Raw genomic sequence first — 25435 nt, 5'->3', positions numbered from 1 at the left:
TGTGGGTAGAAGTGAAAAAGCTTGTGCGAGCAAGGAGGTCGACAAACCTGACTCAGTTATACCAGCCCTGTCAGGAGGTCAAAATTCACCCAACTTATTCTGGGAAGCTTGTGGAAGGGTACCCGAAACGTTTCACCCATGTTAAACAATTTAATGGCAATGCTACCAAATACTAATTGAGTGTATGTAAACTTTGGACCCACTGGGAATGTGATGAAAGAAATAAAAGCTGAAAGAAATAATTATTTCAACTATTATTCTGACATTTCACATTCTCAAAATAAAGTGGTGATCCGAACTGACCTAAGACAGGGAATTTTTACTCGGATTCAATGTCAGGATTTGTGAAAAACTGAGTTTAAATGTATTTAAAGGTGTATGTAAACTTCCGACTTCAACTGTACATAAAAAATATATATACGGAAGCTACAATCTGCAATATTATTTACCCCCTAAAAGAATTAGCACAAATAAATAAAACATGTAAAACAAGGTCATATCACCTGATGACAAATAAATATTGTTGCTGTGAGTGAGTTCAGATCATTTAAGTCATTTCATTAGTAAAGATTTTAAAAAGTTCTCCAACCTCAGAGAATACCATGCACACACACACACACACACACACACACACACACACACACACACACACACACACAAAATTCAGTCCCATTCAAAATCGTATTTTCCTTAACCCCTAACCCTAACATGCTGACCAGACCAGACACGTCGCGTGAGTTGCAAAATAAATGTACATATGTATGTTATTCAACCATTACACCCACACTGCTCGCGGGTGTCAGCGAGCCTCTGTGTGGCCATGCGCTACAATAGAAGTTCTATTTGTGACGATCATCACGCTGCAAGTTGGCCTCTCCCATCTCCTGATAGGTTTTTTAGGAGCATACTGTATACCCACATGGGTGATTGAAAGATTAATTGAGGTCCACACTCCGGAAGGTTGTAGTAATACTGTGAAGTTGGTTGCCAACCGCCATATTAAGTCCAAAATAATAAGAAGAAGCCTGAAGGAAAGAGGAGAGATGAAGAGAAACTAATTTGGTTTACCGTTTTATCTGTGGATTAATTGTCGGAGTTGAGGACCTTGTGCATTTCAGGTACAATAACAACCCAATGTTTATATCCCAGGACAAATGAGCTAGCAACAGCAAGCTCGCTAAATTGCCATAAACGTTTAATGCATTTCGACCTGTCCCCAAATTAATATAATTAGTTCAGAGTTTGTTTTGATATTTTAATCTGCGTGTCCTGATCGTGTCTGGTGTGGGGGTACAAAATCAACACGCGCACGAGTGGTTTGGTCAGCATGTAAACCTAACCCTAATTCTAACCCCAACACTACACCACCTAAAAATTGCATTTGACACCTTGTGGGGACCAACAAAATCCCCAGTAGGTGAAGTTTTGGACATCTGGTTCCCACGAGAATAGTCAAAACACACACACACACACACACACACACACACACACACACACACACACACACACACACACACACACACACACACACACACACACACACACACACACACACACACACACACACACACACACACACACACACACACACACACACACACACACACACACACACACACACACACACACACACACACACACACACACACACACACACACACACACACACACACACACACACACACACACACACACACACACACACACACACACACACACACACACACACACACACACACACACACACACACACACACACACACACACACACACACACACACACACACACACACACACACACACACACACACACACACACACACACACACACACACACACACACACACACACACACACACACACACACACACACACACACACACACACACACACACACACACACACACACACACACACACACACACACACACACACACACACACACACACACACACACACACAGAGTGTGTGTAGCGCTTCTACACCTGCATTGCTTGCTGTTTGGGGTTTTAGGCTGAGTTTCTGTACAGCACTTTGATATATCAGCTGATGTTAGAAGGGCTATATAAATACATTTGATTTGATTTAAAGTGTCACCCTACCCTGGCAAGTATAACCATCACCCACGAATCCAGACAGACAGGAGCAGATATAGGCAGACGCCCCCGTGTAGCTACAACGTGCCCTCTCTGGGATGTCGCAGTTATTGGTACCCCTCTGGCAGTGGTCTATTGGACGGTCCACTTCTACAAAGGATAGGGGGGAGAGGGAGAGGCAGATTTTAGACTTGGTGGAGACAGAAATACCCTGAATCCGTTGTTTGATGAAAATAAAATTGTAAAAAGGAGTAACAAATGTGAGACATTTCTCAGTAGAAGGTTTGATAGACTAAAGAAAAACAGCAGATTAATAGACTGAAATAGCATAGAAACGCTCTTAAATTTGAGTTTAAGATTAATATATAGATGATATGAAACAATCTGTAAAAGGTTACTGTATTTAGAGTGTGTATTAAGTTAAGCAACAGAGTTATATTTTGGGGGTCATCCAAACAAAGAACAACACAGCTGCGAACACGCTTTTTCAGCACTACATACCGACGCAGCTCTTGCCATCGCTGGCGAACTGGAAACCGTCCATACACTCGCAGCGGAATGTTCCCGGTTGGTTGTTGCATATGGCGTGAGAACCACAGATCTCGGGCGTCTCTCTGCACTCGTCAATGTCTACAAAATGAGCACAGTCAATTCAAACAACTGTATTTGTCCCATAAGGGCAATTCTGTTGCACCAGATTAACGTTCACTGCAAGTCATATCAACAGCCATAATAACAATGACATTATTTCATTGCATATTTGGAATACATTATTTAATGTGATCATTTGTAGTATATGTAATAATATACTGTACATTACAGTATATTAATAATATGAATTATTAGTGGGGCATTTCTGATGACATTGCTTGTTTTCCTATGCTACAGTCTGTCTCAGTCCTGTAATACTTGTTTCTCTCTTTGGGCGGTCTTGCCCTTTACTGATGTAAAGCGTCTATGAGTTCTTAGAAAGTGCAAAATAAGCCAAATGTAATATCATCACCACTACTATGAAGATGCCATCTTACCAATATTACCTGATTTATGAAGATCAGTCATGAAAGGTAATGTGCTGTTTTCACACCAAATGTACAGATCTAGGATCAGCTCGCCCAATCCTTAGTGGGGAAATTGCTAAACTGACCGAAGATCAATGTCTAGGGAAACTTCACTTTCAGTCCTATTACAGCTACAATTGGTATGCTCTGCTACTGAAATTGTTTAAGGAAATTGGTAGTAGTCTTTATTTCAAAGAATCCCCATGAAACCGATATGTTTATTAGATAATAAAGTAATAAAGTTATTACCATGCATTCTTTAATGAATTTCCAGGTAAATATGTAAAATAAAGTATAACCCAAACTTCAATAGACTATTCCCCATGTCCCTTATGCATCAGCTGGTGTAGGTTCAAGCTGATATGTATAGTGTGCAGGGCCCCTACCATAGCATTGACGTCCGTCCCCAGTGAAACCAGTGGAACACTCGCAGGTGAACTGGACACCTTTTTGGGGTCTGCAGGCGGCGTTGGTGTCGCAGCCGTGTCTGCCGGTGAAACATGGGTTCTGCTCTGGTGGGCCACCTGTCAATCAAAACAAACGTCCATTCTCTTGAGGGGCAGCAATGGGATCCGTGTTAGTGGGTGATGCCATCAATGCCTAGTTCAGGGTTAGTTCTGATGTTATAGCTAGAATTTAAGCGTAAAAGTTGCAGTAAACATGGTAGGGACCGATTGGTTGGACAAACAGCATTTCAGTTAAAGGCTACATGTCGTCCTTCAGTAAAGGCTTTTGTGTGGCTGTTTTCAGATGATGGATTTTGTAAAACAAGGGATCAGGGGAGTTCTACTTTGGAGTTACTTCAATCTTTGGATACTTCAGTCTGAAAAGCCACAGTATAGTACTACAACCTGAAATGAATAGATTCCTATTAACCCTCACGTTAGTTATTGTTGGAAATGGCTTACGCTGTGGAATATCTGGACAAGATGTTGTGACATCACACACACAAACACAGACACACACACACACAATGTCTCAGTTTTGTAGACACAGGCATGTAAGACACCTCTCCTGGCTGTTAGAAGGGACATGCAGACCGCTTATCAGACAGCTGCTTATTAGGATGGGGGGGCTCCTCAAGTCCCCATTGCATCCTCACAGGAAACTCGGCACAGATGTTACACTTTTGCCAATAAACTCCAGCTGAGTCAAGTTTGCTTGCATAACCTACCCCTGGCCCCCAGACCACCACCCCCGGCCATCCCCTATGTACCTTTACCCCTCTCCCGGTGCCTTCCTCTTGCCCTCCCCCACTCTCCCCCTTCTTCTTACACCTCCTACCTGCAGTAAATAACCTTGTGTGAACTGAAGCACGGCCCCTTGTTTACCGTAGCCGTTAACCTTTACCCTGTCAAGGATTTGGGTGTCTTTGAAAGGCCAGCTGAGGAAATACGACAACACAAGGTTTTGGTTTACCTACAGATCATGTTACTCAACAGATAATTACTATTCTTTTGGCTCGTCATCCCATACTGTGTATAGTCAGGAATTCAAATGTTCTTGAAGAGAAATGTATGTAATACGATGGTCCATTGAGACAACAAATGAGTGGTAACAACCCCTCCCCACCCCCAGATGTCTAAAGAAGACACACGTATGAGTAGAGTCAGAAGAATCTGTTGGGAAAATGTATACTGTTCCAATTGCAGGTCCTGATCCTAATCTCTTAGAACCAGCTGTCCTGTAAACACCAGCAAGAATCATTAGGAACCACGGGTGTCTTTGGCTTTCCCGTTTGACATCAATATGTGTCATAATAATAATGCGATTCATAGATGCTACTGATTGCAAGTGCAACGAAAAACCGACAATGGAAAGGCTACAATTCTTCCAGTGAAGGAAGGTTTTTTGCATTTCCATTTCCATACCCCACACCACACTCACACACAGCATCATCCACCAGTCACAAAATAAGAATACACTTTCATACACTCCCCATTACACACATTTGACCAATCAATCGTCTTTACATCTTCAGCATAGGAATCACTACAAACACGTTGTATGATCTCTTAAACACTATTTTAGGCCCCGCCTTTGGAACCTTGGCTTTTCTGGATACAGCTATTTTATCGTGGTCACTACATCCAATGGGTGTGGATGCACCTTGAGCACAAAGTTCTGCAGCATTACAAAGAGATGATCAATACACACGTGGATGATATACAGTAGTTTCTGTACGGTTTGTAAACAACCCTGGTAGCTTGATTAATAACCTGAAGCAGATTACAGGCATTGGTTACAGTAAGCAGTTTCTTCTTGAGTGGACAACTTGATGAAAACCTACATTTTTTTTTAGGTCACCCGGAAAATAGTTAACATCATATACGCTATCAAGCATTGCACACATATTATCCGGATAATGTTAGCACTTGGTGTCCAATAGCAGCACCCTAAAAGAAGAGGCTCTAGATGAGGTGGGTGAAATTGCAAACATGATACTTGAACAACTTTAGGCAAGACATCCTCTCTGGGCTTCACTGGAATTTGGCTCTGAACATACAGTGCATTCGGAAAGTATTCAGACACCTTGACTTTTTCCACATTTTGTTACGTTACCCCTCGTAAAAAATCCCTCATCAATCTACACACAATACCACATAATGACAAAGCAAAAACATGTTGATAGATTTGTTTGAAAATGTATTAAAAAAAATGAAATATTACATTTACATAAGTATTCAGACCCTTTACTCAGTACTTTGTTGAAGCACCTTTGGCAGCGATTACAGCCTTGAGTCTTCTTGGGTATGGCGCTACAATTTTGGCACACCTATATTTGGGGATTTTCTGCCATGCTATTTTCAGGTCTCCCGAGATATTCGATCAGGTTCAAGTCCGGACTCTGGCTGGGCCACTCAAAGACATTCAGAGACTTGTCCTGAAGCCTCTCCTGCATTGTCTTAGCTGTGTGCTTAGGATCGTTGTCCTGTTGGGAGGTGAACATTTGTCACCGTCTGAGGTCCTGAGTGCTTGGAGCAGGTTTTAATCAAGGATCTCTCTGTACTTTGATCTGTTCATCTTTCTCTCGATCCTGACTAGTTTCCCAGTCCCTACTGCTGAAAAACATCCCCACAGCATGATGCTTCCACCACAGTGCTTCACCGTAGGGATGATGCCAGGTTTCCTCCAGGCGTGGCAAAATAATTAAATCTTGGTTTCATCAGACCAGAGAATTTTGTTTCTCATGGTCTGAGAGTCCTTTAGGTGCCTTTTGGCAAACTCCAAGCGGGCCATTTACTGAGAAGTGGCTTCCATCTGCCCAATCTACCATAAAGGCCTGATTGGTGGAGTGCTGCAGAGATGGTTGTCCTTCTGGAAGGTTCTCCCATCTCCACAGAGGAACTCTGGAGCTCTGACAGAGGTCATTTGGATTCTTGGTCACCTCCCTGACCAAGGCCTTTCTCCCCTTCTCCTTCGGGTTCTTGGTCACCTCCCTGACCAAGGTCCTTCTCCCCCGATTGCTCAGATTGGCCGGGCGACCAGGTCTAGGAAGAATTTAGGTGGTTCCAGGCTTTTTCCATTTAAGAATGTGTTCTTGGGGAACTTCAATGCGCAGAAATGTTTTGCTACCCTTCCCCAGATCTGTGCCTGAACACAATCCTGTCTAGGAGCTCTACGGACAATTCCTTCGACCTCATGGCTTGGTTTTTGCCCTGACATGCACTGTCAACTGTGGAATCGTATATAGACAGTTGTGTGCCATTCCAAATAATATCCAATCTCAAGGATGATCAATGGAAACATAATGCACCTGAGCTTAGTTGAGTCTCATAGCAAAGGGTCTGAATACTTATGAAAATAAAGTTTTTCTGTTTTTTGTTTTAATACATTTACAAACATTTCTAAACTTGTTTTCACTTTGTCATTATTAGGTATTGTACGTAGATTGATGAGGAAAACATTTACATCTCTTAGAATAAGGCTGTAACATAACATAATGTTAATATCCCTGTATTGCTACTGCTGTGTTGAAACATGAATTAACTTAGTCTAATTGTCTAATTGATGACTAATATACACCATATAAACAAAAGTATGTGGATTATCCTTCAAATTAGTGGATTTGGGTGTTTCAGCCACACCAGACTTTCAACCTGGCACAGTCTGTCACGCCCTGACCTTAGATATCTCTGTTTTTCTATGTATTTTGGTTAGGTCAGGGTGTGACTACGGTGGGTACGCAAGTTTTGTATGTCTAGGGTTTTTGTATGTCTAGGGTTTTTGTATGTCAAGGGGTGTTGAATGTCTATGATGGCCTGATATGGTTCCCAATCAGACAGCTGTTTATCGTCGTCTCTGATTGGGGATCATATTTAGGTAGCCATATTCCCCATTTGTGTTGTGGGATCTTGTCTACGTATAGTTGCCTTAGTGCACATCAGTAGCTTCACGTTTCGTTTGTGCTTTTTTTGTTTATGAGTCTCATCATTACGAAGATCGTGACAGAAGATCCCACCAACAAAGGACCAAGCAGCGTGCCCAGGAGGAGGAGAATCCTGGACTTGGGAAGAGATCCTGGATGGGAAGCGATCCTGGAATTGGGAGGAAATCCTGGCAGGACAAGATCGCCTTCCTTGGCAGGAGTCACCTAGGAGCATGAGAGGACAGCAACGACGTCGGGGAGGTAGGCCACAGAAACCCCAAGAAATGTTTTGGGTGGGGGCACATGGAGAAGTCTGCGGAGACGAGGAGTGAACCAGAGCCAGGCTGGGAGAAGAAGGAGAATTCGGAGGAGAGAGAAATGGGGGAGTTTTTTGAGTTGGTGGAGGACGCACAGATTTGGAATAAAGGAACGTGTCGTCAGTTTGGTGCCACCTGAGTCAGCTCGCCATACTCGTCCTGAAATGTGTGTTAAAGTTCCCGGAACAATTGATGCCGGCTATACACACCAGGTCTCCAGTGCACCTTCACAACCCAGTGCGTCCTGTGCCAACTCCTCGCACTCTCCCTCAAGTGCGTGTCCCCAGTCAGGTCCGTCCTGTTCCTCTTCCCTGCACTAAGGTGCGTGTCATCAGCCCGGTGCCACCTGTACCGGTCCCACGCATCAGACCTCCAGTGCGCATCCACAGTCCAGAAAGTCCTGTGCCTCTTCCCCGCACTCACCCTGAGGTGCTTGTCATCAGTCCGGTGCCACCGGACTGTCCAGAACTTCCGGTGACAGTTCCCAGTCCAGAACTTCCGGCAACAGTTCCCAGTCCAGAACATCCGGCGACAGTTCCCAGTCCCAGTTTTGAATGTCTAGGGGTGTTGTATGTCTAGGGTTTTTGTATGTCTATGTTGGCCTGATATGGTTCCCAATCAGAGACAGCTGTTTATCGTTGTCTGTGATTGGGGATCATATTTAGGTAGTCATTTTCCTCATTTGTGTTGTGGGATCTTGTCTAGTTGCCTTGGTGCACATCAGTGAAGGAGGCTTTGTTGCGAAATAGAAAGCCGATTCTATGTTTGATTTTGGATTGGAGATGTCTAATATGAGTCTGGAAGGAGAGTTTACAGGCTAGCCAGATACCTAGGTATTTGTAGTTGTCCACATATTCTAGGTCAGAACCGTCCATGGTAATGATGCTAGTCAGGCGGACAGGTACGGACAGCGAACGGTTGAAAAGCATGCATTTGGTTTTACTAGCGTTTAAGAGCAGTTGGAGGCCACGGAAGGAGTGTTGTATGACATTGAAGCTCATTTGGAGGTTAGTTAACACAGTGTCCAAAGAAGGGCCAGATGTATACAGAATGATGTCGTCTGCGTAGAGAGCAAGAGCGACATCATTGATGTATACAGAGAAAAGAGTCGGCCCGAGAATTGAACCCTGTGGTACCCCCATAGAGACTGCCAGAGGTCCGGACAACAGGCCCTCCGATTTGACACACTGAACTCTGTCTGTGAAGTAGTTGGTGCACCAGGTGAGGCAGTCATTTGAGAAACCAAGACTATTGAGTCTGCCGATAAGAATATGGTGAGTGACAGAGTCGAAAGCCTTGGCCAGGTCGATGAAGACGGCTGCACAGTACTGTCTTTTATCGATAGCGGTTATGATAGCGTTTGGTACCTTGAGCGTGGCTGAGGTGCACCCGGATTGCACAGCGGAGAAGGTACGGCGGGATTCGAAATGGTCAGTGATCTGATTATTAACATGTCTTTCGAAGACTTTAGAGGCCGGGCAGGATGGATATAGGTCTGTAACAGCTTGGGTCTAGAGTGTCACCCCCTTTGAATAGGGGAATGACCACGGCAGCTTTCCAATCTTTAGGGATCTCAGACGATACAAAAGAGAGATTGAACAGGCTTGTAATAGGGGTTGCAACAATGGCGGCTAGTTTTATCAAGAGAGGGCCCAGATTGTCTAGCCCAGCTGATTTGTACGGGTCCAGGTTTTGCAGCTCTTTCAGAACACCTGCTATCGATTAGAAAGGCCTGCTCGCAGAAGTGTTTTAGGGAGAGTTTGACAGTGATCAGTGGTGGTCGTATGACCGCGGACCCATAGCGGATGCAGGCAATGAGGTAGTGCTCGCTGAGATCCTGATTGAAAACCGCGGAGGTGTATTTGGAGGGCAAGTTGGTCAGGATAATATCTATGAGGGTGCCCATGTTTAAGGATTTAGGGTTGCACCTGGTGAGTTCCTTGATGATTTATGTAGCGGGAAAGTTAGCAGAAAGGTAGCAGAACATTAGCACAACTAAAGCTGAAGATGATCATTATCTACATGATAGGCTATACTCACTGAGGATGGGCCCAATCCTCTTAGCAGAGGGTTACCAGAACATTAGCAGAACGTGAACACAACTAGCAGAACATAAGCACAAGGTTAGCATAACATTATAGGAGAACATGAACAAAGATTAGCAGTAACACAACTACTCACTGTGGATGGAGCCGATCTTGTTGCTCATAGCGTAGCGGATCAGCTGGTTGCCCGAGTCGTACATGACGAAGATCTGGTCGACGCTGAGCTGCTGGGTAGACTGCACGGCCCTGACCTCCTCGTCATTGGGACAGCTCTGGTAGGTGATGGTCTGACGCCACTGGTAGGCCTTGGTCTGGACACTGCCATCCGGTAGGCTGACAGTGTAGTCGCGGTTGGAGGAGGAGGTGATCACTGAAGAAAATAGGGAAAATGGAGTGTTACTACATTGAACATCCATATACAGTTGGTATCATAAGTATTCACCACCCTTGGCTGTTTTTCACATTTTGTTGCGTTACAAAGTGGGATTTGATTTTGATTTGATTTAGAATTGATTTAAATAGATTTAATTTAGATTTTTTGTCATTGATCTGGACAAAATAGTCCATAATGTCAAAGTGAAAAGAAAATGTAACACATTTTTTCCAATTAATACAAGAACTAGAATATAGTTGTTGCATTAGTTCAGGAGTCAAATTTGGCTTAACAAATCACATTGTATGAAATAATACGGGTTGACATTAATATTTTACATACAATATCTGTAAGGTCCCTCAGTCAAGTGCTGAATTTCAAGCACAGATTCAACTACAAAGACCAGAGAGCTTTTTCAAAGCCTTTATAAAGAAGGGAAGTGTTGGTAGATGGGTAACAATAACAAGTCAGACATTGAATATCTCTTTAAGCATGGTCTAGTAATAAGCATGCTGTGGATGATGTACTGAACCACCCAGACACATCAAAGATACAGTCGTCCTTCTGAACTGAGCTGCAGGACTGGAAGGAAAATATGCAGGGATTTCACCATGAGGTCATTTGTGATTATAAATGGCTGTGATTGGAGAAAACTGAGGATGGAGCAACAACATTGTAGTGACTCCACAATAATGACCTAAATTAAGAATAAAAATGTGCAGAATTTATACAGAATAGTCTAAAACATGTATCCTGTATGCAACCAGGCAATACAATACTACTGCAATAAAAGCATGCATAGGAATATACTTTTTGGCCTAAACAGAAAGTCTTATATTTGGGGTTAATCCAACACAACACATCACTGAGTAATTGCCTCCTTATTGTCAAGCATAGTGGTGACTGCATCATGGTATGGGTATTTTTGAGGCAAAGACTGGGGAGTTTTCAGGATAAATAGAAACGGGATGGAGCTAGTCAGATGTAAAATCCTAGAGGGAAACCTGGTTCCTTCTGCTTTCCAACAAACACTGGGAGAGGAATTCACCTTTCAGCAGGACAACAACCTAAAACACAAGGCAAAATCTACACTGGAGTTGCTTACCAAGTTACAGTTTGACTTAAATTTGCTTGACCATCTATGGCAAGACTTAAATATTTCTGTCTAGCCATGATCCCTAACACCTTGATAGAGCTTGAATAATTGTTTTAATAATAATGGTCAAATATTACACAATCCAGGTGTGCCGTGTTCTTAGAGAAGTTATCCAAGAAGACTCACAGCTGTAATTGCTGCCAAAAGTGTTTCTAAGACAATGTGTTTCATGAAAAGAATAGGAAAAACTACTATCTGGTTGCACGTAAGAGCACTTTGATTAATAACAACATTGGGATTAATGCTGACCTTTCTTATGTGATTAGATGTACTACAAACTGTGATAGTGTCGAGTTCCAGGGTTGGCGTCAATTCCATTTAAATTCAGGAGATCAAAATAATTTTAGTTCCTGAATTGACTCAATTGAAATGGAATAGACCCCAAGTCTGCATTCCAAGTTATATTGGTGTGGTTGTGACTTACGGTTGCTGCCATACTGGTAGATCTCCTTGTAGGGGTCGATCTGGACAGTGGAGCCGCGTGGGACCTCAGGGAGACGGCCCTCCAGCTCGGTGCTCACCACCAGGTGGTCGTGCTCGTCGATGCCCTTGAACTCCTGCTTGATGGTCAGCCTCTCGTTTCCCGGTAAGAAGGTCACCTCGGCCTGCCTGGAGAACACGCCACCTGGAGGGGGAGCGGGGGGGGAGTTGTGGGGTTGAGGGTGGTTGTGGGGTTGAGGGTGTTTGTGTGCGAGCAGAGATGGGGGTGGGAGAAGGAAAGAGAGAGACAACCAAACCTCATAGGTTCTCTTCAGCTCCTGAGCACAAATCTAGGATCATCTTGCCTTGCCCAAAAGCTAACCTCAACCATCATGTGATGAAACACAAAACCTAGCCGTACCTAAGATCGGCATTTAGGGGCAAGTTCATTCTGCATCCCCAACCGTACCCTTGAGTGTATCCCCCCACTTTTAGTTCTCCCTGGAGCCAACAACATTACACATTAAAGGGGAATATTTTGAAAGAAGTGAAGCCAGCTGGAAGCAATGAGCTTGAGTAACATTTTGAGGCCGAAAAGCAGAAAGATTAACCAAAAACGGGAACACAGAACAAATTCCCCATAATTTTCCCCATCATCGTTCTACCTACAAATATTGTCCTAGTGGAAGATTAAAGCGGAGTTCAACATGTTGAGGAACTTTTCAAAAAGGGAAAGATAGTCCTAATCACTTGGCACAATTCACTCAAACGTCCACGTATACCACTCAAAAGGCCAGTAGAGAATCTACTTTCCCTAAGCAAAGAGATTGGCAGTGTCCGAATATCCTTACTTGCATTCTAAATATAAGGTATTTTGGGTATGCAAAAATAAAAAAAATATTTATAATACATATGAATGTGAAATGTCCAAAATGTTGTATGCTTTAAATGCCAGGATGTCATACTCATTTCAGCTTTTAATCTAGTAGAATTCGCTGCATACTATTGAGGAATAGAATCGTCTTTCGAGACCAATGTGTGTTTGACAACAGCTGATAATCAGCCGAGGGGACACGCTCTACCAAAATGAGCGAATGGCGGGAATCAACGCAATTGTGCATTAGATGACACATTCTCAGTATGGATGAGCCTAGTATGCTACTTTACTGCATTTGTTTTTAGTAAACAGTACATTCTTAACAGTATGTAGTACTATTAGTACACAGTATGCCATTTAGGTAAGTAAGGCAGATTTTGGACATAGCCTCTGACTATTAAAAAAATCTGTCATTCAAAGAGAGCAAATAAATCAAGCTTAACTTGAATAAATGTTGACCTAATCATCAATCCCACAGCGGTCATTCACACCTGTCTTTGAAGGACATCTCATTAGACCACAACAAAGACCCAAGCCCCAAGTACCTTTGCTACAATGGAGGGAGAAGCAACACCAAATGCTACCCAACACACATGAGAAAAGCCTAATGTATTCAAATCATCTGCTGCCTTTTTAATGACACTATGGCACTTTCTCAACTGTTTTTCCTTGATTTGTTATGAACCAAGAAAGCGAGGAATCCCTTTTGTGATTCACCCAAATGTCAGCTCTTACCTTAAAACAACTCTTAATGACACAACAATGTGCAAGATTGACACAATGTGCAAGATAATCGTCAAACAGCTCTTACCGATGATGCTGAAGCCGTTCTCATAGCCGGGCTGCTCCAGAGCGAAGGCCCAGCCGATGACCCCTCCCAGGGAAGACAGGGGCTGAAGGGAGGGTCCCAGGCCGGCCGGGATGGTACTGATGGCCACGTAGGCGCGTCCATCGTTGGCCACCACGTACGAGTGCAGGTCGTTGTTGGAAAGCTCCAGCGGCGAGGGCGTGTTGCCCACAAACACCCGGCCATTCACTTTGCCGTTCATCCGCTGGGGCTTACCTGTGTGTGGAATGTGAGGAAACTAACTTCATTCGATTTGAATTCATGCAACTTTAAATGTAACTGATGTGTGACTGTGTGTCAAGCATTATCAAGTTTTCAATTTCTTTATAAAATATTGAATCATTCTTATACTTTATATCACATATTTCCTTATAATGAAGGAAGCAGGCTAGCCCTAACCCTTATTATGCAAATACTGTATGTACTTTGGGTATGGGGTTACTCCTACCTTCAGCCACACAATCCTTGCCATTGCCATAGAAACCAGGCCTACATTGGCAGCAGTAGCCATTGGTGTAGTCCTTACAGTCAGCGAAGGACGAGCACTTCTGCCTGTTACTGGCGCATGTCTCAGAATTGTACGCAAACACTGCCAAAAAGAAGACAAACCACATTCTTAGAAAAATAACAATTTAGAAAAAAAGGTGCTATCTAGAAACTGAAAGGGATATCCAGCTGTCCCCATAGGAGAAACCTTTGAAGAACTCTACATGGAACGCAAAAGGATTCTACTGGGAACCAAAAAGAGTTCTACCTAGAAATAAAAAGGATTATCCAATGGGGACTGTCAAAGAACCCTTTTGGAACCCTTTTTTTCTAAGAGTGTAATTTCATTGTAGTTCTTGTTTGCTACAAAATACTTTGATAGGCTGGTTAAACAAAGCAGCATGGCTCAAAACAAAGAAGCTCAAAACAAACCAGCACGCCTTGCCCTAACTGCACACACAGAACTAACATCAACAACATGCATGATAGTTTTTCATGGTTGTACGCAAAAACAAGACTAACGACATTCCGTTTGATTTTATGCGTTGTTTGTAACTTATTCTTGAAAACTTATTTCGTAGTAATGTTATTGCTACCGTCTCTTATGACCAAAAATAACTTCTGGACATCAGAACTGGGATTACTCACCATGAACTGGAAGAAGCTATTGCCTTTAACGAGTCAGACGAGAAAAATATACTGCTCTCCGGGGAACAGGCCCAGATCCATTTGCGTGTAGAAAAGTTCAAATCCCCGAGCTGACAAGGTACAAATCTGTCGTTCTGCCCCTGAACAGGCAGTTAACCCACTGTTCCTAGGCCGTCATTGAAAATAAGAATTTGTTCTTAACTGACTTGCCTAGTAAAATAAATAAAAAGAAAATCACTGGCTTCATCAATAAGTGCATCGATGACGTCGTGACTGTACATACATATCCCAACCAGAAGCCAGGATTACAGGCAATATCAGCTCTGAGCTAAAGGGAAGAGGAGAGGGACTCTAACCTGGAAGCTTATAAAAGATCCTGCTATGCCCTCCGACGAACCATCAAACAGGCAAAGTGTAAATACAGGACTAAAATCGAATCGTACTACACTGGCTCCAACGCTCGTTGGATGTGGCAGGGCTTGTAAACCATTACAGACTACAAAGGGAAGCACAGCCGAGAACTAACCAGTGACAGGAGCCTACCAGACTAGCTAAATAACTTCTATGCTCGAGGCAAGTAATCACTGAAACATGCATGAGAGCATCAGCTGTTCCGGACGACTGTGATCACGCTCTCTGCAGTCGATGTGAGTAAGACCTTTAAACAGGTCAACATTCACAAGGCTGCAGGGCCAGATGGATTACCAGGACGTGTACTCCAAGCATACGCTGACCAACTGGCAAGTGTCTTCACTGACATTTTCAACCTCTCCCTGACTGAGTCTGTAATACCTACATATTTCAAGCAGACCACCATAGTCCCTGTGCCCAAGGAAGCGAAGGAAACCTGCCTAGATGATTACTGCCCCATAGCACTCACGTCAGTAGCCATGAAGTGCTTTGAAAGGCTGGTCATGGCTCACATCAACAGCATCCCCCCAGATACCCTAGACCCACACCGATTCGCGTACCGCAGCAACAGATCCACAGATGACCCAATCTCAATCGCACTCCACACTGCCCTTTTCCACATGGACAAAAGGAACACCTATGTGAGAATGCTGTTCAACACCATAGAGCCACCGAAGCTCATCACTAAGCTAAGGACCCCAGGACTAAACACCTCCCTCTGCAACTGGATCCTGGACTTCCTGACGGGCCTCCCCCAGGTAGTAAGTGTAGGCAACAACACGTCTGCCACGCTGATCCTCAACACTGGGGCCCCTCTGGGGTGTGTACTTAGTCCCCTCCTGTACTCCCTGTTCACCTCTGACTGCGTGGCCAAACACGACTCCAACAATATCATTACGTTTTCTGACGACACAACAGTGGTAGGCCTGATCACCGACAACGATGAGACAGCCTATAGGGAGGAGGTCAGAGAACTGTCAGTGTGGTGCCAGGACAACAACTTCTCTCTAAATGTGAGCAAGACATAGGAACTGATCGTGGACTATAGGAAATGGCGGGCCGAACAGGCCTCCATTTACATCAGTGGGGCTGTAGTGGAGCGGGGCGAGAGTTTCAAGTTCCTTGGTGTCCACATCACCAATGATCTATCATGGTCCAAACACACCAAGACAGTCGTGAAGAGGGCATGACAAACCTTTTCCTCCTCAGGAAATTGAAAAGATTTGGCATGGGTCCCCAGATCCTCAAAAAGTTCTACAGCTGCACCATTGAGAGCATCCTGACCGGGTGCATCAGCTCCTGTTATGGCAACTGCTTGGCATCTGACCGTAAGGCACTACAGAGTGTAGTGCGTACGGCCCAGTACATCACTGGGGCCAAGCTTCCTGCAATCCACGACCTACACTACCATTCTAAAGTTAGGGATCACTTAGAATGCTAGCATCTCGGAGTCGCCTCTTCACTCTTGACGTTGAGACTGGTGTTTTGCAGGTATTATTTAATGAAGCTACCAATTGAGAACTTGTGAAGCATCTGTTTCTCAAACTAGATACTCTAATGTACTTGTCCTCTTGCTCAGTTGTGCATTGGGGCCTCCCACTCCTCTTTCTATTCTGGTGAGAGTCAGTATGCTCTGTTCTGTGAAGGGAGTAGTACACAGCATTGTACGAGATCTTCAGTTTCTTGGCAATTTCTTGCATGTAATAGCCTTCTTTTGTCATAACAAGAATAGACTGACGAGTTTCAGAAGAAAGTTATTTGTTTCTGGACATTTTGAGCCTGTAATCGAACCCACAAACGCTGATGCTCTAGATACTCAACAAGTCTCAAGAAGGCCAGTTTTATTGCTTCTTTAATCAGAACAACTGTTTTCAGCTGTACTGACATAATTGCAAAAGGTTTTTCTAATGATCAATTAGTCTTTTAATGTGATAAATTTGGATTAGCTAACACAACATGCCATGCCATTGGAACATAGAGTGATGGTTGATGATAATGGGCCAATGTACATCTATGTAGATATTCTATAAAAAAATCTGTCGTTTCCAGCTACAATAGTCATTTACAACATTATCAATGTCTACACTGTATTTCTGATCAATTGATGTTATTTTAATGGACAAAAATGTAGCTTCTCTTTCAAAAACCAAGACATTTCTAAGTGACCCCAAACTTTTGGAAGTTAGTGCATAAAATAGATGGTGTCAGAGGAAAGCACATAAAATTGTCAGAGATTCCAGTTACCCAACTCATAGACTGTTTTATCTGCTACCGCACGGCAATCGGTACCGAAGTGCCAAGTCTAGGACCAAAAGGCTCCTTCTACCCCCAAGCCAAACAAGACTGCTAAACAATTAATCCAATGGCCACTGGACTACTACATTGACTCCCCCCCCCCATTTATTTTGTACACTGCTGCTACTCGCTGTTCATTATCTATGCAGAGTCACTTCACCCCTACCTACAAATTACCTCTAACCTGTACCCCCGCACACTGACTCGGTACCGCTACACCCCGTACATAGCATCATTATTGTTATGTTATTGTGTTACTTTTAATTATTTTTTACTTTAGTTTATTTGGTAAATATTTTCTTAACTCTTCTTGAACTGCACTGTTTGGTTAAGGGCTTGCAAGTAAGCATTTCACGGTAAGGTCTACACTTGATGTATTTGGCGCATGTGACAAATAAAGTTTGATTTGATTTGGTTGATGAGAAATTGGCTTCTTCTCTTCTTGTCTTTTTAAGAAACGTGTGTGTTGAAAATGCCAAACTAATTGTATCATCTATTTACATACACTTCAAACGGAAATACCTTATTTACACAAATATTCAGACCCTTTGCTATGAGACTCGAAATTGAGCTCAGGTGCATCCTGTTTATGTTGATCCTCCTTGAGAGGTTTCTAAAACTTGACTGGAGTCCACCTGTGGTAAATTCAATTGATGGGATATGATTTGGAAAAACACACAGCCCAGCTACCCTGAGCCGACCCAGCAAAAACCAAGCCATGAGGTCGACGGAAATGTCCGTAGAGCTCCAAGACAGTATTGGGTCGAGGCACATATCTGGGGAAGGGTACAAAACAATTCTGCAGCATTGAAGGTCCCCAAGAACACAGTGGCCTCCATCATTCTTAAATGGAAGAAGTTTGGAACCAAGACTCTTCCTAGAGCTGGCCGCCCGGCCAAACTGAGCAATTGGGCGAGAAGGGCCTTGGTAAGGGAGGTGACCAAGAACCCGATGGTCACTCTGACAGAGCTCCAGCGTTCCTCTGTGGAGATGGGAGAACATTCCAGAATGACAACCATCTCTGCAGCACTCCACCAATCAGGCCTTTATGGTAGAGTGGCCAGACGGAAGCCACTCCTCAGTAAAAGGAGTGCTGTTGTTCTTGTCTATAACTGTTCGGTAATTTGTCATGTATTTGTATGTTTTATGTGGACCCCAGGAAGAGTGCAGTAGCTAATGGGGATCCTAATAAACTATTCTAAACCAATGTTTCTGTCATGGCAATCTTGACTAATATTCTATTCCCAGTCACAATTTTCAGACACAGATTCAATTGTTGTTTCTTTCATGGCTTACCGTCAACATCAAGGTCATCATCTTCATCCACGACCACCACCTGTGGGGTTTGAGGCTCGTAGCGCGGTGGCTGCGGCTGGGCCGGCTGGACAGGCTCAAGGTAACTGGGCTGGACCGGCTCAGGGTATGTGGGCTGGTCCGGCTCAGTGTATCTGGGCTGGTCCGGCTCAGTGTATCTGGGCTCGGTCGGCTCAAGGTAGCTGGGCTGGGTCGGCTCAGGGTAGCTGGGCTGGGTCGGCTCAGAGTAGCTGGGTTGGGGCGGCTCAGAGTAGCTGGGCTGGGGCGGCTCAGGGACAACAGGGTATCTGGGCTGGTACTGGACCGGGTGGACAGTTGGGGGCAGCTCTTGTTCAGGTGTCTCCTCTTCCTCCTCGTGCTCATAGGGAGGGAATTCAATCTCCTGTTGTTCTCCAGTGTTTCTGGGTGGAAACTCTGGCACGGACTCCATCTGCCCACCTGCCATGCCCTCCTCTGGGGACAGGTTGGTGACCTGGCCTGGGGTAATGGAGTAGAAGATCGGGGAGGTGCCGATCTCATACACCCACACACCACGCCTGCCTGAGTTTGTCTCCCTAGCGGAAGACCGAATGGATCATTATGAGACCTACCTCTATGAAGAAGCTTTATGCATATGTCAGATTATTGTAATCATTACATAATTACCATAATGAAATGTGACTATGCAAATACCAGGTCAAAACATAATGACAGAAACCTAACCAAGTTTTCTATGAACAACACTTACTAAGCCTATGTAAAGTTCTTGGAGCATCTGGAAGCACACTATAGAAATCCAACCAATCAACCAACCAATCAACCACCCCAACGAACCCACCAACCAGCCCACCGACCAACCAATCAACTTACTCGGAGAGCTGTCTGACGGACGTCTCGTTGTCGGTGGAAATGCGGTAGTAGGGCCCCGGGCTGCTGCTCCAGTTGAACCAGCCCTTGACCTGGCCCTTGATGAAGCCGGTGTGGACTGGCTCGCTCTGGCCCGCCACAGGCGTGGAGCTGTACTGCAGCCCCTCCCTGGGGTAGAACAAGATGGCGTAGGAGGCGGACGCCATGGACGCCACCACCAGCTGGAACGTGTTTCTCTACATGGTAAAAAGAAAAGATAGAGGGAAACTGAGTCCTAGCACCCTATTACTTCTTTAGTGCACTACCTTTGAGTTTGGCTTGGTAGAGGGAACTAAATATGTAACAAAAAAAATAGATGTAGTCCACCACAAAAATTGAAAACAGGTAACACAGTTGGAAAGATTATGTAACCATGAGTAACATCACTCTAATTATAATGTACCTCCATACCTGTAACTACATTGTACAATGTATGGGTTTTAGGCAACTTCATATTAGGTGGATAGAAAATATGGTCTCAAATTATAATTTCAAGTGCTGTCCATATCAATGTGGCATTAAAACAAGTTTCATCAACTGTTCACTATATCCAATGACATATTTTAAAAGACAGAAAATTAATATGACCCTATCTAGGCCAAACGATGAGGGTCGTCCTTACCTTTCTGTCCAGCCCATCTCCTCGACCAGGCACGCCGTGGGCCGCCACGTTCTCCCATGTGATGATTAAGGCGTGGGTGGGCTTGATCTCATCGTCCTGAGGGAATGCCTGGTTGATGTGGTCAGTGGTCCGGAGAAGCACGGAGGGCCTGCTGTCCTGTCGGTAGTACACCTTCCCCACTCCGTCGCTGTTGTCCAGATCTCCGAGGAAAACCGCTATCATTCTGAAGCTGGCAGGCATCTTTCCCAGGTACTCAGACTCCACCTGAGGTTCTTCTACTGACAGAAAGCCATTGGTGTTGATCTGGGATTGGATGATCACAAATGTGTTATTATCAGCAAAGACATGGATGCAAATTTCTCTGCAGAATTTTCTGCAACTTCAACATTTTCTCATAACGCCAAAGTTAAATATAGCCTAGAGTTCAAATAGGTTTTTGGATAATGATATTTTTGAACCACAATGTGGTTGAGGTCACAATTGTCAATGTCCATGATACAATTGGAGATCCTGTCACTTTTTACCCCAAAACTGCTGGGAATGACCGGCTGTGGGGTTCAGAAAGTTAATTTTATCATGATTACTTTATCATGATGATGAAATCTTAGGAATTTTAAGAGAACCCTATCCTGCCGCAAACTCGGTTAAGTAAATATCCAGATTTACTGCACAGTCAGGGTCCTCGTGAAAATAGTTGTAAATCTTAACATGCCATGACCCCTCCTTCACATTATAGTTAAGGCCCCCCGGGGAACATGGGGTATCTCTCTCCCCCTATTGTGAAAGATGTCTGAGGTTCCCCCTACTGATCTAAGATCAGTATATTCTAGAGCAGACCTTCTCAATATGATATGGTTCCCCTACTGATCTAGGAACAGTTCAACCTGGACAAGGCCTGACTGCTTTATTTATACACTACATGACCAAAAGTATGTGGACACCTGATTGTTGAACATCTCATTCCAAAATCATAGGCATTAATATGGAGTTGGTCCCCCCTTTGCTGATATAACAGAATCCACTCTTAGGGGAAGGCTTTCTACTAGATGTTGGAACATTGCTGCAGTTTCCAGTCAGTCACAAGAGCATTAGTGAGGTTGGGTACTGATATTGGGCGATTAGGCCTGGCTCACAGTCGGCATTCCAATTCATCCCAAAGGTGTTCGATGCTGTTGAGGTCAGGTCTCGTTGCAGGCTAGTCAAGTTCTTCCACACCGATCTCAACAAACCATTTCTGTATGGACCTTGCTTTGTGCACAGGGCATTGTCATGCTGAAACAGGAAAGTGTTACCACAAAGTTGGAAGCACAGAATCGTTTAGAATGTCATTGTATGCTGTAACATTCTAAACGTATGCCTTCACTGGAACTAAGGGGCCTAGCCCGATCCATGAAAAACAGCCCCAGACCATTATTCCTCCTCCACCAAACTTTACATTTTGGTGCCATCGGGCAGGTAGCGTTCTCCTGGCATCCATGAAACTCAGATTCTTGCTTTGGACTGCCAGATGGGGAAGCATTATTCATTACTCCAGAGAATGCATTTCCACTGGTCCAGACTCCCAATGGCGGCGGGATTTACACCACTCCAGCCAAGGCTTGGCATTGTGTATGGTGATCTAAGGTTTGTGTCTGGCTGCTTGGCCATGGAAACCCATTTCATGAAGTGTCCAACTAACAGTGATTGTGCTGACGTTGCTTCCAGAGGCAGTTTGGAACTTGGTAGTGAGTGTTGCGACCGAAGACAATCGATTTTTACGCTCTACGTGCTTCATCACTCGACAGTCCCGCTCTGTGAGCTTGAGTGGCCTATCACTTAATTTCCACTTCACAATAACAGCACTTACAGTTGACCGGGGCAGCTCTGGCGGAATTTTTACAAACTGACTTGTGCCACGTTGAAAGTCACTGAGCTCTTCAGTAAGGACAATGTACTGCCAATGTTTGTCTCTGGAGATTGCATGGCTCTGTGCTCGATTTTATACACCTGTCAGCAACGGGTGTGGCTGAAATAGCCAAATCCTCCAATTTGAAGGGTTGTCCACATACTTTTTCCCCACATTTTGATACATTACAGCCTTATTCTAAAATTGATTGAATGAAAACATTACCTCAATCTACAAACAATGCCCGTTATTGATGAAGCGAAAACAGATTTTTTGAAAATGTTTGCAAACATATAAAAAACGTAAAACAGAAATACCTTATTTACAAAAGGATTCAGACCTTTTGCTACGAGACTCGAAATTCAGCTCAGGTGCATCCTGTTTTTATTGATTAACCTTGAGATGTTTCTACAACTTGGAGTCCACCTGTGGTAAATTAAATTAATTGGACGTGATGTGGAAAGGCACACACCTGTCTATATAAGGTCCCACAGTTGACAATACATCAGAGCAACAAAAAAAACACAAGCCATGAGGTTGAAGGAATTGTCCGTAGAGCTCTGTGACAGGGTTGTGTCGAGGCACAGATCTGGGGAAAAAATGTTTGCAGCATTGAAAGTCCCCAAGAACACAGTGGCCTCCATCATTCTTAAATTGAAGAAGTTTGGAACTACCAAGAACTGGCCGCCTGGCCAAACTGAGCCATCAGGAAAGAAGGGCCTTGGTCAGGGAGGTGACCAAGAACCCGATGGTCACTCTTAACAGAGCTCCAGAGTTCCTCTGTGGAGACGGGAGAAACTTCCAGAAGGATAACGATCTCTGCAGCACTCCAGCAATCAGGCCTTTATGGTAGAGTGGCCAGATGGAAGTCACTCCTCAGTAAAATACACATGACAGTCCACTTGGAGTTTGCCAAAAGGCACCTAAAGGACTCCCAGACCACGAGAAACAAGATTCTCTGGTCTGATGAAACCAATATTGAACTCTTTGGCCTGAATGCCAAGCGTCATGTCTGGAGTAAACCAGCATCATGTTGTGGGGATGTTTTTCAGCGGCAAGGACTGAGCAACTAGTTAAGATCGAGGGAAAGATGAACAGAGAAAAGTACAGAGAGATCCTTGATGAAAACCTGCTCCAGAGCGCTCAGGATCTCAGACTGCGGTGAAGGTTCACCTTCCAACAGGACAACAACCCTAAGCACACAGCCAAGACAATGCAGGAGTGGCTTCGGGACAAGTCTCTGAATGTGCTTGAGGGGCCCAGCCGAAGCCCGGACTTGAACCCGATCAAACATCTCTGGAGAGACCTGAAAATAGCTGTGCAGCAATGCTCCCCATCCAACCTGACAGAGCTTGAGCGGATCTGCAGAGAGGAATGGGAGAAACTCCCCAAATACAGGTGTGCCAAGCTTGTAGCAACATACCCAAGAAGACTCGAGGCTGTAATCGCTGCCAAAGGTGCTTCAACAAAGTACTGAGTAAAGAGTCTGAATACTTAAGTAAATGTGATATTTCAGTTGTTTCTTTATACATTGGCAACAAAAAAAAACTGTTTTTGTTTTGTCATTATGAGGAATTGTTTATAAATTGATGAGGGAAAAAAAAAGATTTAGAATAAGGTTGTAATGTGGAAAATTCAAGGGGTCTATATACGTTCTGAACGCACTGTAGTGTAGTCAAATCATAATAAAGAACAGAGAAGAAAAACTGGTCTAAGGTCAGTGCTTGGGAATTTCCTCCTATACTGTGAAATATGGATATGAGTCATTGACCTATATTGTATTGTGATACACTGAGTATACCAAACATTAGGAACACCTTCTTACTATTGATTTGAACTGCAAAAACAGTAAATACTGTAGTATTTATTGTCGTATACTATAATATTTACAGTTAACTATAGTATATATTTTTTTATATACTATAGTAATTAATGTCGTGTTTTTGCAGACTGTACTATAATGTAGTATTTGCGGAAATTACTGTTGTACAGTGTCTTCAGAAAATATTCACAACCCTTGACTTTTTACAGTTGTGTTACAACCTCTATTTAAAATAGATGTTGTGTTACTGGCCTACACACAATACTCCATAATGTCAAAGTGGAATTATGTTTTAATCGATTTTTACAAATTAATAAAAAATTATACCTGAAATATCTTGTGTCAATAAGTATTCAACCCCTTTGATATAGCAAACCTAAATAAGTTCAGGAGTAAAAATGAGCTTAACATGTCACACAATTGTCACGTTCTGACCATAGTTCTTTTGTGTTTTCTTTGTTTTAGTGTTGGTCAGGACGTGAGCTGAGTGGGCATTCTATGTTGTGTTTCTAGTTTTTCCATTTCTATGTTTGGCCTGATATGGTTCTCAATCAGAGGCAGGTGTTAGTCATTGTCTCTGATTGGGAACCATATTTAGGTAGCCTGTTTTGTGTTGGGTTTTGGTGGGTGGTTGTTTCCTGTCTTCTGTCTTTGTGTCTATGCACCAGATAGGACTGTTTTGGTTTTCACATTTGTTGTTTTGGAATTTTGTAGTGTTCACGTTTATGGTCTTTATTAAACATGTTGAACTCTAACCACGCTGCGCTTTGGTCCGATCCTTCGTCCACAGAAGAAAACCGTTACAATAATAAGTTGCATGGACTCACTGTGTAAAATAATACTGTTTAACATGATTTTTGAAAGACTACCTTATCTCTGTACCCCTCACATACAATTATCTGTATGGTCCCTCAGTCGAGCAGTGAATTTCAAACACAGATTCAACCACAAAGACCAAGGAGGTTTTCCAGTGCCTTGCAAAGAAGGGCACCTGTTGGTAGATGGGTAAAAAAAAGGAAACACTGAATATCCCTTTAAGCATGGTGAAGTTATTAATTACACTTTGGCTGGTGTTTCAATACATAACAAAGATACAGGCGTTTTTCTTAACTCAGTTGCCGGAGACAAAGGAAACTGCTCAGGGATTTCACCACAAGGCCAATGTTGACTTTAAAACAGTTAGAGTTCAATGGCTGTGATAGGAGAAAACTGAGAATGGATCAACATCATTGTACTGTAGTTGTTCCACAACACTAACCTAAATGACAGAGTGAAAAGAAGGAAGCCTGTACACAAAAAATATTCCAAAATGTGCATCCTGTTTCCAATAAGATCTTTTGCATCTTTATATCCTGAATAAGAAGTGTTATGTTTGGGGCAAATCCAATACAACACATCACTGTGTACCACTCGTCATATTTTCAAGAATGGTGGTGGCTGTATCATGTTACGGGTACACTTGTCATCTGCAAGGACTAGGGATTTGTTTTGGGATAAAAAAAATAAACA

General features: G+C 43.5%; 1 protein-coding gene across 1 annotated transcript in view; it reads right to left on the bottom strand.

The window, feature by feature from the left end:
- Positions 1-25435, bottom strand: part of LOC118365024 (nidogen-1-like) — a 76664-nt gene that overhangs the window by 34298 nt on the left and 16931 nt on the right. The window contains exons 2-11 of the mRNA XM_035746919.2: positions 20220-20522; positions 19562-19794; positions 18695-19266; positions 14007-14147; positions 13523-13774; positions 11839-12039; positions 10022-10255; positions 3541-3678; positions 2598-2726; positions 2103-2246 (exon numbers count right to left, since the gene is read on the bottom strand). Coding sequence (XP_035602812.2) covers positions 2103-2246; positions 2598-2726; positions 3541-3678; positions 10022-10255; positions 11839-12039; positions 13523-13774; positions 14007-14147; positions 18695-19266; positions 19562-19794; positions 20220-20522 — 2347 coding nt within the window. The remainder of the gene's footprint in view (positions 1-2102; positions 2247-2597; positions 2727-3540; positions 3679-10021; positions 10256-11838; positions 12040-13522; positions 13775-14006; positions 14148-18694; positions 19267-19561; positions 19795-20219; positions 20523-25435) is intronic.

This window comes from Oncorhynchus keta, chromosome 32, assembly GCF_023373465.1.
Source record: "Oncorhynchus keta strain PuntledgeMale-10-30-2019 chromosome 32, Oket_V2, whole genome shotgun sequence".
Lineage (NCBI taxonomy): Eukaryota > Metazoa > Chordata > Actinopteri > Salmoniformes > Salmonidae > Oncorhynchus > Oncorhynchus keta.
This window is presented reverse-complemented; position numbering and strand designations above follow the sequence as displayed.